We start from the raw sequence: 17045 nt of genomic DNA, 5'->3' as shown, positions 1-17045 counted from the left end.
TCCAGTCTTAATTTTCACTGTATTACAATTTTGCAAAAGAACTACAAAACTCTCGGAATCAACCTTACATGTAGAAAACAAAACATGGGTATTAATGGGAATCAATACCAGCTATCTGCAAATACTCCCTAAAACTTACTTTAAAAAATAACATTTGAATGAATATTAAAATTCATCAAATTTTAGGTAATTTATCTTAAGCATACTATACATTCAACTGCATTAAAAAGTACCCAGAAATCAAAACTATTATTTCAAATAATGTATTCCATACACATAAAACCAAACCAGAGTCCATAACAGTGACTAAAAGCAAATCTTACAGGTTTTTTTTTTCAAAGAAACAATGGTTCATTTTTCTAGTGATGGGCCGTCCGCATCATGAGCATCCTCGTCTGGCATCACCGATGGCTCCCCAGGCATCAAAGACAAATTCATCTGGGAATGCAAAGTCTCCCAGAGTTTGGTCAAGCGCCACAGCAAATTCATCCGGATTGCGTTTGTCCTTTCCAGCTTCAAATATTGTGGAAGCTATCAGAAATAATTTTTAAAAATTATTGATACATAAGACAGCATTAGAGGACTGAGAAAAATAGCACCATAAAAAAAAATTACTTTCTAAAAGTCACAGATACAGATATCACAGATTTCTAGTACCAATTTAAACAATAAGATACTCTCCATCATATATCAAGGTAGCAAAGATCTTTTTAAACAATCTGTCCACTGGCCCCAGGTTTGCAGCTGCCACCCCTGCCATCTCCTCCACTGGCCCTTGGAGCCTTTCCATGGAGCAAAACCCCTGAAAGATAACCCTATGACGAACCCAGCCAGGGAACAGAGTGCATACTTTCTTCCGCCTTCTCACAGTCACTAGCTCTCTCTGCCCCCTCTACCAGTACCCACCCTCAACTATGATGGTGCCCAGTCCTCCCTCCCCAAAGGAAAAAAGGCAAAGGATAACAGTTTTCAATGGGTTAATCAAGCCAGGGAGAAGGGTAGGAAGATATCTTTCTATTTATGGAAACAAGGTAATATTTTCTGAGCCCCTTTCCAGTTTGGGATAGAAAATGAAGATGGTGCCCTTGTTCTGTTTTTCTAGTAAGTTGCCTGGATCCTATATTTTACATCTGAGGAACCAGCATGTCCAGGAACACACATTCCCATGGGAGCTGACTCCACTGGCTGGGAGCCCATGAGGCTCAGCCAGGGTTTTTCTCAGCCCCCTAAAAGCGCTAGCAACCAGAAAAGAGACAGCGTGGATGTGACTTGGGACTTGGGTGAAGAAGCTCCATGTAAAAGGGAAACACCAAACCCCAGCCTCTTCTTTCCTCCTAGGTTAAGGTTGAACAAATCAGAGGTTGTATGATTTCTCTGAGTGAGCCAAGAGATCTGGTCTTTCAGCTAAGAGCCCACCGTGGCTCTTAGGAGCATTTATGAACTGTTCTTTAACACACATGGGCTATGGGGAAGGGGCAATTCCCATAGAAGGGCACCACAGTCAGAGCGGAAAAGTAGGATGTAGATGGGGTGACCTGGTGCAGGGATCAAAGCCTAGTAAGGTAAGGAAGGCTTCCACATGGCTGGACAGCCCCAGTGGAAAATCCAGATGTGGTAAGGCCAGCACTGGATTTGAGGTGGGGGGGCCGGGGTGGGGATGGACTGCAGCCATACTAATGAGACTGGGTGCATACATGGGGACTGATGACACAAATACACATACACACAAACACAAACACACGTGAAATAATGAAAACCAGGTTTGTCACTGTCAGAGAAAAATAAATAGGAAAAAGTAAAAAACCAGAATGAAATTGGAATAATATAAGTAATTATATATATAAAAATATATATTATATATAATGGAATTGGAATGATATACAATTTTATATATTATATATAATAAATAATATACATTATATTATATATAATTTAAATAGATATATTTCAATAAAGAAATAAAAAATATAGAGGTAATTACATGTACACACATTCCTCAACCCACCCGGGAGCAGGCAAAGTACAATATGAACCAAGAATATATTCTGCCATCAAGTAAGAAAGTGTCAAAATGGTTGGAACATGTGAAAAAGGCACAAAAGTTAGAGTGAAGAGCTCCCACTGACCCAATCAGGGACAACTTAAGCATCAGAATTAGTGTAGTAATAAATTATAATTCCATTGAACAAAACAGGAAACAATGAATCTAAAATGAAATTTCAATTGACTGACAGATGGAAGTAAGGAAAAGGGTTCATTCATGAAGAAGAGGATATTTACATAGTTTCAAAACATCTCCACCAAATACTTGTTAATTACAAAGAAAATAACTTTACAGTAGAGCTTCACATACACCAACTTAAAAAAAGTCATCAACATGAGCAATATCAATAACAGAATAAATCAAAATTCTGTGCCTCCTGATAAGATGTAATGAAAAGATTATGCATCACATTTGTGATGTTTCTGCCAAAGAGATGTAATCTGAATAAACAGTGAAAAAAATAGACAAACCAAAATTAAGGAACATTCTATAAAATAACTGGCTTGTACCCTCCAAAACCATAAAAATCATGAAAATCAAGAGTTAGAAACTATTCCAAATCAGGTCAAAGTAGCACGTGATTTTGAGTATGCCCTTTTGCTATAATGGATATTAAGACATTTGGTGAAATATAAATAGTATATGAACATTAGATGGTAGTAATGCATCAATACTAACTTCATGATGTGAATATTGTGGTTAGATAAGAGAATAACTTTTGGTTTTTTAATTACTTTTAAATTCATCTTTAATTATAGTTGACATACAATATTGTATTAGTTTCATATGTACAACATAGTGAATCAACATTTATATACTTTACAAAGTGATTGCCACAATGTCTAGTAACCATCTGTCATCATACATAGTTATTATATTATTGGCTCTTTTCCCTCTGCTGTACATTACATTTTCATGACTTATTTTGTAACTGAGAGTTTCTGCTTCTTAATCCCCTTCCCCTTTGTATAGGAAATATGCACTAAAATATTTGGAGAGATGGGATATCATTAAAGTAATAAATTCTGAAATGGTTCAAGAGAAAAGAGTTTTTGTACTGTATTTGTAACTTTCCTGTAAGTTTGAGATTGCTTCAAAAAAATTTTTTGAAAACACAAAATGTGAGGAGAAATCGAATCTTTCCTCTTCATCACCATCGCCCTTTCTCCCACCACACCCCAAGCCTCAGCCATGACCCAAACATTTTTCATTTATCATTAACCCAAAGGCTAACACTTCATAAAGGGGGAAGTCCTCAGCTTCATCTGGACCTTCTGCTGCAGCCCAGGGGCCCTGCCATGTTTATTAAAACTTTTATAAACTATTTTAAATGATATACCAAGGCCGGCCTGAATAGAGTGAAGCAAACACTCAGATACACTGGTTTGACTTTTGTAAGTTTGGCTTTTGAAAAACAATTTGGCAACATGTATCAAAATTCTTTAAAATATTCATATCATTTGATCTACTAACATTTCCACTTCTGGGAATCCATATTTTTTTCTTCCAACTTTATTGAGATATAACTGACATACATCACTCTGTAAGTTTAAGGCGTATAGTACAATGATTTGACACATATACACAGGGTGGGCTGAAGTAGGCTTACAGTTGTGAATATGTGAAACATAGTGTTTATTCTTATATTATTACTTATTAATTATTGTATTATTTGTATTACAACTGAAAACTTACTTTTGCCCACCCCAGTGTATGTGATGAAATGAATACCACAAAAAGTTTAGTTAATACCCATCGTCTCATATAGATAAAAAAAATGAAAAAGAAAAAGTATTTTTTCCTTGTGATGAGAACTTTTAGGATTTACTCTCTGAACAACTTTCTATATATATATATATATATGTTGATATATCACACAGTAGAGGTAATTATAATCATCACGTTGAACAATACATCCCTAATGTTTACTTATAATGAAGTTTATATCTTTTGAACACCTTCATTCAATTTTCCCTCCATCCAATTGTGCTGACCACAAATCCCATCTTTTTTTTCCTTTTTATGAGTTTGGGTTTGGGGTTGTTTTTTAACTAGAGCCCAAATGTAAGTGAGATTCTATAGCATTTGTCTCTCCCTGTCTCCTCATTTCACTTAGCATAATGCCCTCAAGGTTCCTCCATATTGTCACAACTGATAGGATCTCCTTCTTTTTGACAACTGAATATTCCAGTACACACACACACACACACACACACACACACACCCCACAACTTCTTTACCCATTCATCTGTCATAGGCACTTAGGCTGCTTCTGTCTTGGCTCTTGTGAATAGTGTGCAACTGACATGGGGGTGCATATGTTTCTGAGACATAGTGTTTTTATTTCCCTCAGATATAAGAAAATCTGTACTTTTCAAAAAATCTTAAAAACAGAAAAGAATTTACCATAAAAATGGGCCTAACAGTATTTTAAAAAAAAACCTAAGATGTTGGATCATTAAGTTACCTCGAGTATGATGAAATATTTGATGATATAGTTTGAAATCATTGAAAACAACATTTATGAATAACTTTGAAATAACTTGAGGAAATCTTTTTGTTTTAATATTTATTGAAAAAGCAATGCATAGGTTTTATATTACAATCACAACTACGTTTTTATAAACATCTCTACATAGGATGGATAAATGGAGAAGTACATGATAAAGCAATTATAATAAAATATTAATGGTAGAATCTAGGTGGTAAGTGTAAAAGTACGTACTAAAAAGTCTTTCAACTGTACTGTGTGTTTGAAAATTTCAATTATAAAATCTAGTGTTAGGGAGAGGAACCTTTACACAGACAATGGAAGAAAACTTAAAATGTAGTAGATACACTCAAATTAAAGAGGAAGTTTGTTGTTGTTTTAAGTTAGGGCCTGTTTGATGCCATAAAACTATGGGTGACTTGTAAAATTACTCTGTATGCTCATGATTACTAACTGTATTTTGGAAATTATTTCCTAAGTCATCAAGAAATACGGCAGCCCTGACCAGCATGGCTCGGTTGGGCATCATTCCACACAGCAAAATGTTGCCAGTTCAGTTCTCAGTTGGGGCACATGCCTAGGTCGTGGGTTTGGTCCCCAGTTGGGGCATGTGTGGGAAGCAACTGATCTGTTTCTCTCTCACATCGATGTTTCTCTCCCTCTCTTTCTCACCCCATTCCCCTCTCTCTAAAAATAAATAAAGCCTTAAAAAAACTACAGTAATATATATAAAAAATGTTTCAGCTCTTTCGACAAAGTATTATAGTCAAGAAAGAAGGAAAGCTGCCCTCAGTGAGATAAGAAGCCAAGTGCTCAGGAAAGCATTACTCTGTTGATCTTCCCCATAAACCTGGAGGTTCTGTCTGTGTCCCTCCTCTCCTTAGGCCATCTTGCCTCAGAGGTCTTAGCCACAACCCAACTTAACCATGACCTTGCTGCAGAGAAGTCCCAAACCTTTGCTTCCACCTCTGACTTCTCTCATGAGTTCCAAATATCCACTTGTGAATAAACAGTAGACAAGTCTTCCCAGGTGTTCTGTTAGCACATCAACCAGCATGTCCAAAAATTAAAAAGTCATCATCCCTACTCTTCCTCCATCATTGTTAGTAGGCAATCATTCTCACTGTTACCTTTCTCCTCTTGCTTGTGCACTAAATACTGCCCCCCGCCCCCGATTCTACCTATGCCATCACCGTAGTCTGCTCCTTCTCATTTCACTCCCGCCACTACCATGCCTTTCTCTTAATCTTCAGGTCTAGTCGGCAAATCACCCCACAGGCACAGTCGATTTCTCTTCCTAAAGCACATCTCGGATCCCATTAAGTAATGAGACGAAAGGCCCAGGAAGATCCTTTCCACCCTGAGATAGTCTTTTTGTGTCAGTCCCACACAGAAAGATACTCCTTGGATTGCCAATGCTTATCTTGACAACTCCAAACCCTCGTCTGGCATTCTGATCCAAAGCGCCCCTGGCTCCCAAATGGCTGTACTCCCTGCCCTAACGCTCTGCCCTCATAAATCTAACCACTCAAAATGCCATCCTTCTTTTCCCAGGATTACCTCCTCCTAATCACTAGTTCCACCATCAAAATCTTTTCTCTCCTTTAAGGCTCCTTCCCCCAGGAAACCCTGTGTCCACAACAGGAAGTGATAAATACCTTCATCCCCTAAACATCCTGCCACTGTTCTCTACACTTGGATGTGTGAACAAATTGCCTGGGATACCGGCAAAATGCAGAAATGCAGATACTGCTCAGTAGTTTTGCAGCGAAGATGGGATTCTGCATTTCCAACAACTCCCAGTCCCTGGAGCACAGTCTGAGTAATAAGGTACTACCGTACAGATTTAACTTTGCTCTGTATTGTCTGTATTGTCGTCATTTCCACTTACATATTTTCTGTTCCATTAGAAAATAAACTCTCATTGGATCTTGAATAGCTTACTCAGTCTTTTATGCATAGTAAATGCCAGTAGACGGGTAGGCACAGGAGGAGCCTTTGTAATGACACTAAAATAATGTTGGACCTGGAACAGTGGTCGTGTACTGGGGAAAGTGAAGCCCAGAACTTTGGTCTCATCTGGTCTCATAGCCAGGATGTGCAAAAAACATCCTTACAGGAGAAATAAACTGGTATGATTGTACTCTCTTTGAATAAAAGGTTGTATCTCTGATTTAAGAGGAAAGCAAAAGAAGAAAATGTATTACATTTATAACATAAAATGTCTCTCATCTGTTAACTATAATAGATCTGCAATATACTGCAAAAATATTTAACATCTGGATAAAAGCTGGCAAAAATACCCCACTAAGAGAATTGTTATACCACATATAACAGCTAAGTGCTGACCTCTCGTGGCTATTTCAAAAATATCTTTACACCATTAACGTTCCTGAACTATTTTTACATTATTAATGACATTTATTTTGGTGATATTGATCAATCTATATTTTCCACTAAGTTCTTAAATACTTAAACAGAACTTTAGACATACAACATTACTGCAGGTGAAAAATCCTGGTATCAAAGTGCCAGAATCAAATCTCAGCTCTTAAATTGTTAGTTGACTCTGAGCAAGTTACCAGATTTCTCTGAATCTGTTTTAATAAAATGGCACATAGAATTTAGGTGAAGGTTAACATCACCAGTGTTCATTTAACCATTAAATCTGAAACTGTATCTCTTTCTATGGAAGGTCTTCAGCACTTATTTTCTCTAAGACTTTCCATAAATATCAATTCATTTCAAACAATTCACACATGAGTCAAATATCAAATGTAGTCAAAGCAGCAAATAGAGTTTTTTAAAAGTAAAATCTATTTCCAAAACTTTATTGGCTTTATCTGAGAAGGATAACTTTCTATAATGTTTATTGTTTTCAATTCACTGAAAAAAGAAAGATCGTCCTAGGAAGAAAAGCCATCATTTATATTAAAATACCATTATCATATATTTTTAAAAGAGCTAAAAAGACTTTATAGGAAAAAAGTGACTTAGAAACAGCACTTAGATTTCCTTTCTACACATTTCTGGATCTCTTTATAAATTAGAAATGTAAAAATTCTGAAGTTGTTAGGATAATCACCAAACTCCTAAATTGATATTATTAGAAAATACTACAGTTCTTTATACAATTTATGCTATGTCTTAATATTCATTAAGAAACTTATATGATACAATTTTCCATTAGGTTAAGTCAATCCTATATAAGGTCTTAACTCAAAATCTTCCAGAACCTACTTTTTTCCAATGGGTAACATTCCAAGGCAACCTTGTGGCACTGCGTAATTTGAAAAGTCATAGTTCACAACTTTACAACCAGAGTACTTTGATCTTCAGGGTTACTTGCTCCAGAAACTCATTTGAATTACTTTCCATTTTCAAATGGTAAATACATCCCAAAGATTTTTTTTGAGGTTAGTGTTTGGTTTTAGTTATTTTATTTAGTTAATATAAACTTATATTAACAACTACAGAATAACATGATGTCAATGTAATTTTCATTAACAATTAACATTTCTGTAACCTAAGAAACATGGGAAATACAAATAATTCATCTGTTGAAGCAGTGTCATGTTCGTGATTTACATTTCATGCTAATCAGATCTGAATAAGAGGAATTCATAATTTAACAATGGTTACATTCTTCAAATGATAAATTCCTTTAAACTTTACCTCCCATGGTGACTGATCATATTGCTAATCGTGTATAATGACGATGACTTTTAATGTCATTGGAGGAATTTGCTACAGATGATTAATTGTAAAGGGATTAGTAGTTAATTTACAAGGAATTTGTGAGGAACACTTAGTTCCCTGAATTTGTCAGAGTGAAAGAAAATTGCTTTTTAAAGAACTGTTTCTTAATTCACTTATAATTGCCTGTATCACTTTCTAATGTTCTTCCCTATATACTTGTGTCTTTTTATTAACAAAAGAGCAAAACTAATTTGCTTAACTTGTCCCAATTTATAGTTAAATAACTATGAGGCCTATATCTAAAATTAAGTTTTAAAGTTAAGGGCTGTTCTAAGTTTTCACCTTTGAAAACTCTGGTTCTCCAAACTATGTCAAACTAAAACAGATATCAAACCACACTACAAGCCCATAGTAATCAAAACAGTGTGGTACCAGCATAAAAACAGACATATAGATCAGTGGAAAAAAATAGAGAGCTCAGAACTAAACCCACACCTTTATGGTCAATTAATATTCAACAAAGCAGGCAAGAACTTACAATGGGATAAACAGTCTCTTCAATAAATGGTGTTGGGAAAATCGGACAGACACATGCGAAAATGAAACTAGACCACCTTTTTACACCATGCACAAGAATAAACTCAAAATAGATTAAAGGCTTAAATGTTAGACTTCAAACCATAAAAATCCCAGAAGGAAGCATAGGCAGTAAAGTCTCAGACATTTCTCATGGCAACATTTTTTCTGATATATCTCCTTGGGCAAGAGAAACAAAAGAAAAAAATAAACAAATGGTACTACATCAAAATAAAGTTTTTGCACAGCAAAGAAAACCATTATTAACTTGAAAAGACAACCCACTGCACGGGAGAACATATTTGCCAGTGATATATCTAATAAAAGGTTAATATCCAAAGTTTATAAAAACTTAATACAACTCAACACCAAAAAAACAAAAAATCTTATTAAAAAATGGGCAAAAGATCTAAATAGACATTTCTCCATAGAGAACATACAGATAGCCAATAGACAAATTAAAAGATGTTCCACATCACTAATCATCAGAGAAATGCAAATTAAAACCACAATGAGATATCACCTCACACCTGTCAGAATGGCTGTTATCAAAAAAAATCAACAAACAACAAGTGCTGATGAGGATGTGGAAAAAAGGGAACCCTCATGCACTACAGGTGGGAACGCAGTTCGGTGTAGCCACTGTGGAAAACAGTATGGAGTTACCTTAAAAAACTAAAAATGGAACTGCCTTATGACCAATGATTCCACTTCTAAGGAATTTATCCAAAGAAATGTGAAACACTAATTCAAAAGAATATAGGCACCCCTATGTTCACTGCAGCATTATTTACAATCGTCAAGATCAGGAAGCCACCCAAATGTCCAACAGTAAATGAGTAGATAAAAAAGCTGTGGTATATTTACACAATGGAATGTTACTCGGCCATAAAAAAGAAGGAAATCTTACCTTTTGTGACAGTGCATATGGCCCTGAAGAGCATTGTGCTAAGTGAAATAAGCCAGTCAGAGAAATACAAATACCATATGATTTCACTTATATGTGGAATCTAATGAACAAAATAAACAAACAAACAAAATAGACTCATAAATTTAAAAAAACACATTTACAGCTATAAGCGGGGAGGGTGGTTGGGGTGCTAGGTGAAAAATGTGAAGGGATTAAGCAAAAAGAAAAATTCATAGAAACAGACAACAGCATGGTGACTACAAGAGGGAAAGAGGAGTTAGGGGAGGCAGACATGGGTAAAGGGAGGGTAAATGGTGTTGGAAAGAGAGGACTTGGAATGATGAATACAGAATACAGACGACATATTACAGAATTGTACACTTGAAACCTATATCACTTTATTAATCAATGTCACCCCAATAAATTCAATAAAAAATGTTTTAAAGTATGGTTCTCCTAAATTTGAACTTATCCACAATTGACGTGCTACTTCCTGAACTTATAATATTCAGTTATTTATTCAACTGTATTTAGTAGAAATAGTATCATATTATTTTTCCAACAAATACTACCTAATCTAAGTTTAACAGCACTGATGATTCTAAAACTCCTTTACCCTCTTTTGCGTAGGCATTTCTATAACTGTTACAGCCCACATCATTTATGCAAACATCTGTATTTTTCCAAATACAAAAGATTTGGGGAGAAAAGTTTTAAGATACTGGCTTTTTATGGTATCATCTCAGCTTTAACTTCTTATCTGTGTGGAGCAAGAATCTATTATATGCAAATTTTATATTTATCTTCAAAGAGCTAGAACCAAGTACCACCTTTCTTTAAATTATAGATATCATCTGTACACCTAACATAGAAATTTTATTTTAAAAGTTCAGAAAGGCAAGAAAAAAATAAGTATAAATTCTCTAAGGAAAAAGGAAGACAAGCAGAAGTAGAAAAGGAAGAATGAGCTTCAATATTCTACCTGAGGTTAATTAAAATACTTTACCTGGTAGCAAGTAAACAAAATTGTCCAAGTCTTTGACTTCGAGAAATTAATTAAGTACCTGATACAACACAAACCCAAGCACACACACAAGGAGGCATACGGGCACAAACTCCACCACTAAGTGCACATTTACTCTTTCGTTACCCAGGGAATATTCATCTTTCTTCCTTTATAGAAGAGGTCAGCAGCTTGTACAATCTCAGCTCTCATATTTCAGAAATCACTCTCAACTCAAGAGGTTGGACTTAGACCTAACCATCCCTCCCAACCTCAGTGATGGGTTCAAGTGAACAAATCAGCTCGATCAGAGATAATCCTGGGCATTTTGTTTGAATGACTAGGCAAAGTCCCTGCCTCTTTCCTATTGTGTTAGACACCAAGATGAAGAGGGTGGACCATCAGTGATTTTGACTCCATGAAGGAGGGCCCGAAGCTGCCAATAATGTGGAATGAAACCAGTTGTTAAGAAGAGAAATCTCATCAGGATAAAATCCAAACATCAGGAATGAAATCACGTGATAGCATGAGAATTTCAGAGCTAGTCATTCTAGAAGCCAGGATCTACCTTTGGACTTTTCAGGTATAAGAACCAACACATTTCCCCCGCTTTTTCCCCCCTTAAGTCATTTGGAGTTCAGTTTTTTCTTGTTTTTGTTGTTTTGTTACTTATAACTGATAGTCTTAATTGATAAATCAAGATTCTGCCATCCTAATGGTTTCATAAGAAATACACAGAAATTCACTGTTCAACTGCCCTTAACAATCATATACCAGGTGTGTCCTTTTTCTTCATAATCCTGATTCATTTATCACAGGGTTTCATTAACCTTATGAATGTGTACAAATTTAAGATACCACATTTTGCTGGGTATAACACATGCCCATGTATGATGTACACTCATGTTTTTGGCCCAAACTTTCAGTAAAAAAAATCTTTGGTTTTAATATTTAAATTCAATTTTTAATTTATTTATAGATACTTGTTTTTTGTAATATAAGGGAATTTCAGCATTTATTTTTGAACATATTATGGTACAAGAAACTTTACGTAACAAATAATTACAAAACACAAGAACAGACATAAGGTATTTCAGGCACTACCCATGTAAAATGAGCAGCCTTATTTTTCCCTCAAAAATTTGGGCAAAAAAGTGTGCATTATACATGGCAAAATATGATAATATAATATACACAATTTAATTGATATACAGCTAATATATCAAATAATACCTTTTATATGTATCATTTATAAAATTCTTTTCATATATATTTTTAAATCCATAAAACAAGCCTAGGAAAAAATATCATTAGAGTTAATAGGTGAAAAACAGAAGTTTAGAAGGGTTGACTTGGCTCTAAGCCTTCACAGCCAGTAAGTGGTAAGGGCCAGGTTGCCTTTTCATTATTCTGTATTATCTTTATTTTTTCATTATGCTTTTCATCACTGTACAATATTTTTTATCTTGAAAAGTATCACTGACTATAAATGCAAGAAAGACATAAATGAGCATTAAGTTCCGTCAAATTAAATATATATAAGACTTTTTAAAATAGTACAATCTTACCTAAATCAGTATCTCGAATTCCCATGTACAATTCAAGAAGATCATCAACCTTTTCAATTGCCTTGGCATTGGTTTCAGAGGGCTTTATCAAAGAAAAGAGAAGATATTATAGTTGTATGAAATTTCTTGAATGTCAAGGCATAAATAGAGGAAAATCTGAGATGGAGCTTCTAGTTCATGGTTGTTTACTTCAGCTAATTTGAATGAAAATATATCTAGAATGTGCTCTGCAACTCAATACACATCTATACAGTGAGCACGTATTTTTAGTGTCAGCGTTAAGTGTTATGGATTCAAAGAAAAGCCAAGAACACAGTCTCCCAGTAGCTAACGATCTAAAAGGGGTGAAGATGTGAAAACAAATGGCTAAGTGACAATAATAAGCACAATTTTTAAAGATATTTAAGGTACAGAGGCATCATGGAGGAAGTAAATTTAAATCTCAAAGGGTCATGGAAGACTTTAGAAAGAAGTTAACAAGAATTGTGTTTTCAAAGATGAACTGGTGTCAGATAAGCAGCACAAAGAAGGCAGTAAAGACACAAAGTCTACATGAGGGCACTGAGGCTGATAAAAGGCTGTAGCATGTTATGGGGATTGAAAAGAGTCCATTGTGATGAGAGACATAGTCAAGGACAAACGAGACCTTAAGGGCACCAGGGTGCCATGAAAAGGGCGCTGGTCTTTACCCTGCAGGCCAAGTCTCCAAACCTTTTACTGGCTCACCCCAGACTAAAACATTTCTGAACGCATAACCTTATTGGTTATTTTTTACTTAATTTTATTACATGCAATTTTTATAAATTATACACATGTATTACCATATTAATCTATTGTGCACGTTATAAAAATACAGAAAATGGAATTTTTTAAGGTTAAGATCATGATGAAATATTTTTAAAGTCATTTTTGTCTGATGTATTAATAGTACCAAAACATTTTTGTTCTTTCTAAAACTATTATTAAAAGTTTCAGTGAATTACAATATACACAAATATCGAATCATTATATTGGAAACCTCAATAATATAACATTACAACTCAATATTTTAAAATTTTTTCAGTGAAAAAAATGACTGGATATACACGGTGGAGTAAATGTAGGCTTATGATTGTTCATGTTCACAATACAATAATTAATGAATAATAATACAAGAATAAACTGTGTTTTGCATGCTCACAACTGTAAACCAACTTTTGCCCTACCCTGTATTATATTGTTCTTTTCAAATCTAAGTTTTGTATTTGCTAGTCTTGTCCTATGCTCAATTTATTTCAAAATTTGATTTTAAATGACTTCATAGCTGAAAAGAAATGCCCAAAGATGTTAAAAATCTGTAAGTACAAACATTGAATTCACAATTACATTGTAAGAGATTCATACTTCTAATATTGTTATAAATGTATGTTGCTTTGTATTCTCAAAACTTATTTAAAATATTTGCATTTTAATGTAAATAAAATTTTATTTTTATTTCCTTGAGGATATTGTTACAACTTTCTCATGTTTTTATTTACATTTACTAAGCCTTTAAAACAATAACAGATACAATATGTCACTCTTGCCTTCTTTACAGTGTCTTTTGAATGGTCTGTGGAAAGCAACAAGCTATGCAAAGTAATGTGGGTGTTTACCTTTGCTTCTATCTAGCCATTTTGTAAGTTCTGCAACAAGTATCAGTACTTCCCAAATAAATCATCACCACTCTTACTATCCTAAATAGCTCTTGATCTCATCACCTCTCTTCCATCCACATTCTGATTGCCTGGGTTCAGCGCTCGCCTTTCCTTTTTTTTTTTTTTTTTTTTTAATTTTAATATACTTGACAAAACATCTCATCTTTTTTTTTCATTGTAATATACTTGACAAAGCATTACATTAGTTTCAGGTGTACAAATCTACTGATGTGATATACATAGGTATCGCAAAATCATCACCACCATAAGTCTAATTAACATCCATAGTTATGCATAGCTACACATTTTTTTTCCTGTGGTGAGAACTTTTAAGATTCATTCTCTTAGCAACTTTCAAATATACCATACAGTATTGTGAACCACAGTCATCATGCTGTACACTACATCCCAAGGGTGTATTTCTAAATGGAAGTTTGTACCTTTTGACTGCCTTTCCCCATTTTGCCTATGCCCCACCCTGCCTCCTGCAACCATCAATCTGTTCCCTGTAACCATGAGTTTCGCTTTGTTTTCTTTTGTTTTCTTTAGATTCCACAGGTAAGTGTGATCATATGGCATTTGTCTTTGTCTGATTTATTTCACTTAGCCTAATGCCCTCAAGTTTCATCCATGCTGTCGCAAATGGCAGAATTTCCTTCTTTTTTTATGGTTGAATAATACTCTCCATCTTTTCTTATTTGCAGAGGTTTCCTAGTTTGTCTCCCTGTCTACAACCTTCACTTTCTCAAATCCACTGTGCTCAACAACCCACCCCCAGAACTAAGGAATGTTTGGAAAATGCAAAACGGTGCTGCCCCTCTCACGGATCTCGAATGGCTCGCCCATTGTCCACAGGCCCTTCACATCCTGACCCAGGCCTCCCCTCCAGCCTCACCAACTCCCACCACGTCGTACCTCCAGCACCCACACTCTGGTCCCATGAACGTTTATGAGGCCCCCAAGCCCGTCATTGTTTCATGCCTACAACATTCTTCTCACCATCCTTAACCTACCCGGTCATTTCTTCTGAAGGGACCTCTCTCTGACCTCACCTCTTTCCCTGACAGCAGCTGATCAGCCCCTGCTTTGTGACATTAACCCTTTTCCCCTGGTTCATAACAGCTTCTTTCCACGCCTCTCTCCTTCTAGAAGAAAACATGGTCTTTGTTCTTGTCTTTGCATCACTGGCTCCTGGACCACACATTGAATAAATTATGAGCTACCTAGGTGGAGTATCATTCACAAAATCATCATCCCAGTAAGTCTAATTAACGTCAGAAGTTGCGCTGGATTATGAAAGCGTGATTTGTTTAGATCTGTAAATGCTTCAGTGTTTGAAATTGATTGTTAAGTCATTTGTATCAAATTTAATATTAGTACTAAATTAGCTCTTTCCTTCCATTAGGAGCTATTTTAATTGCCCTATTTAATGAAACAGGCTATGCAAATAGGAGTGGAGTTTTAGATGTTTATCTCCAAATGCATCTTCCCTATCTCCCCAGAGAGATCTTCAGCTACCCTTTTCATTCCAGCAGCTTATACATAGCAGGTGCTCAAAAAATATTTATGAACCATGTTAACTATTAGATGACACTTCTCCTGAAGTGATATGGAGTTTTCCCTGCCACCCCTGCTACCTTTGCAGCTGCCTTAGGGCCTGTCCTTTTCTGACAGCCTCACTCCCTAGCTCCTTACTGCCAGCTCCTTCCCACTGTTTTTTCCATCCTCTTATACATCCCTTCCTTCCACTCAGGTTTTCTCATTCATTCAATAAACATTTACTGGCCTTCAGCAATATGCCCGGCAGTGTGCCAGGCAAAGGAAAGGTGAAGACTCAGAATGACCAGAAGTCATTGCCCTGGATTTATTTATTTATTTATTTGTTTATTTTTTCTTTTTACGTACTTCATCATATCTCACTTTCAAACTGACTTTGACTCCCTGGTCTCTTTGCTGCCCTTTGCCTCCAAATCAATTCTTTTCTCACTCAAAATCTTCTTCTGGATTCCCCCAAACTGACATCCTAGGTGACTAGGAAATTCAAAAGGACAACCTTGGCCTCAGTTTTCCTTGAGTGTCTGCTCCATCAAGCCACCCCCATGGCTGACTCTGACCCTGGTCACCCCACAACCTCTGGGAATTGGCTGTATAGAAAGAGACTCCTCACGGTTCACCTGTCTCACACTTTTGCTCTTCAAACACCGGGGGAATCCTAGAACAACAGGCACACACAGGGGGACTAGGCAGGCCCAGGGCCAGTGCCCCTGCCTTCAGGACCGCCCTGGCCTCCACCGCCTGCCTCATCTCCCCAGTGCCCACAGGACGACTGCATCACCCCCGTCTTCCTTGCCCGTGAGGGGCCTGACCCCTGGCTTGTGAATCCTGCCCCTCGCTCCTGCTGTCCCTTTCCCCCCTTCTGACATTTGTCTCCTCCGCTTCTGGTGTTTTTCACTCAAATACTGACCCAGTCAATATGTGAAACCCTTACTCAAGTTTAAAAGAATGATGTATTAATTCAGCAAACATTTGAGACCCTTTGATGTGTCAGGTACTGTTCTAGGAGCTGGGGATACTGCAGTGAACAAGACCTGTGGGGAGGTGTGGCTGGGGGTGGAGGGATTAAGCAAAAAAAAGGAAAAAGAGAGAAAGCACTCGAGAACAAAGACAACAGTGTGGTGACTGCAGTAGGGGGGGCATGGAGGTGGAAGACAGTACGGGGGGAAGAAATGGTGATGGAAAAAATAAAATAAAAACATAAATTTTTAAAAATGGCGTGAGCAAAGGAGATAGCCAATAGACAAAAGGGAAACAGGGATATAAGGAGCTGTATTGTGTTTAGTGCTTTGAAGAAAATTAAGGGTAAGGGCGATTGGACATTGAGAGGGGCAGCAGAAATAGCTATTTATACAAGATACTCAGAGGCATCCTTTTAGAGAAGGTGACGTGTGGGCACCTTTTGAAGAAAGCAAGAGAGGGAGCCTCGCCCATAAATGCGCTAAGCATCCAGGGAGCGGAAACAGCAGTACAGAAACCCTGTGGGGGCCTACATCGGGACCCCTGAGGGACAGCAGGGAGACC

At 36.4% G+C, this 17045-nt stretch overlaps 1 protein-coding gene across 2 annotated transcripts in view; it reads right to left on the bottom strand.

The window, feature by feature from the left end:
- Nucleotides 1-374: 374 nt before the first annotated feature.
- The window catches only part of GIPC2 (GIPC PDZ domain containing family member 2), a 79876-nt gene continuing 63205 nt past the window's right edge, over nt 375-17045 (bottom strand). For both annotated transcript variants that reach the window (XM_054566897.1, XM_054566896.1), the window contains 2 exons: nt 12292-12373; nt 375-531 (listed from right to left, as the gene is read on the bottom strand). In XM_054566897.1, the coding sequence (XP_054422872.1) occupies nt 380-531; nt 12292-12373 (234 nt within the window). In that variant the 3' untranslated portion in view covers nt 375-379. The remainder of the gene's footprint in view (nt 532-12291; nt 12374-17045) is intronic.

This window comes from Pteronotus mesoamericanus, unplaced genomic scaffold (assembly GCF_021234165.1).
Source record: "Pteronotus mesoamericanus isolate MK-2021 breed Mesoamerican mustached bat unplaced genomic scaffold, CSHL_Meso_final contig_181, whole genome shotgun sequence".
In the NCBI taxonomy this organism is placed as follows: domain Eukaryota; kingdom Metazoa; phylum Chordata; class Mammalia; order Chiroptera; family Mormoopidae; genus Pteronotus; species Pteronotus mesoamericanus.
This window is presented reverse-complemented; position numbering and strand designations above follow the sequence as displayed.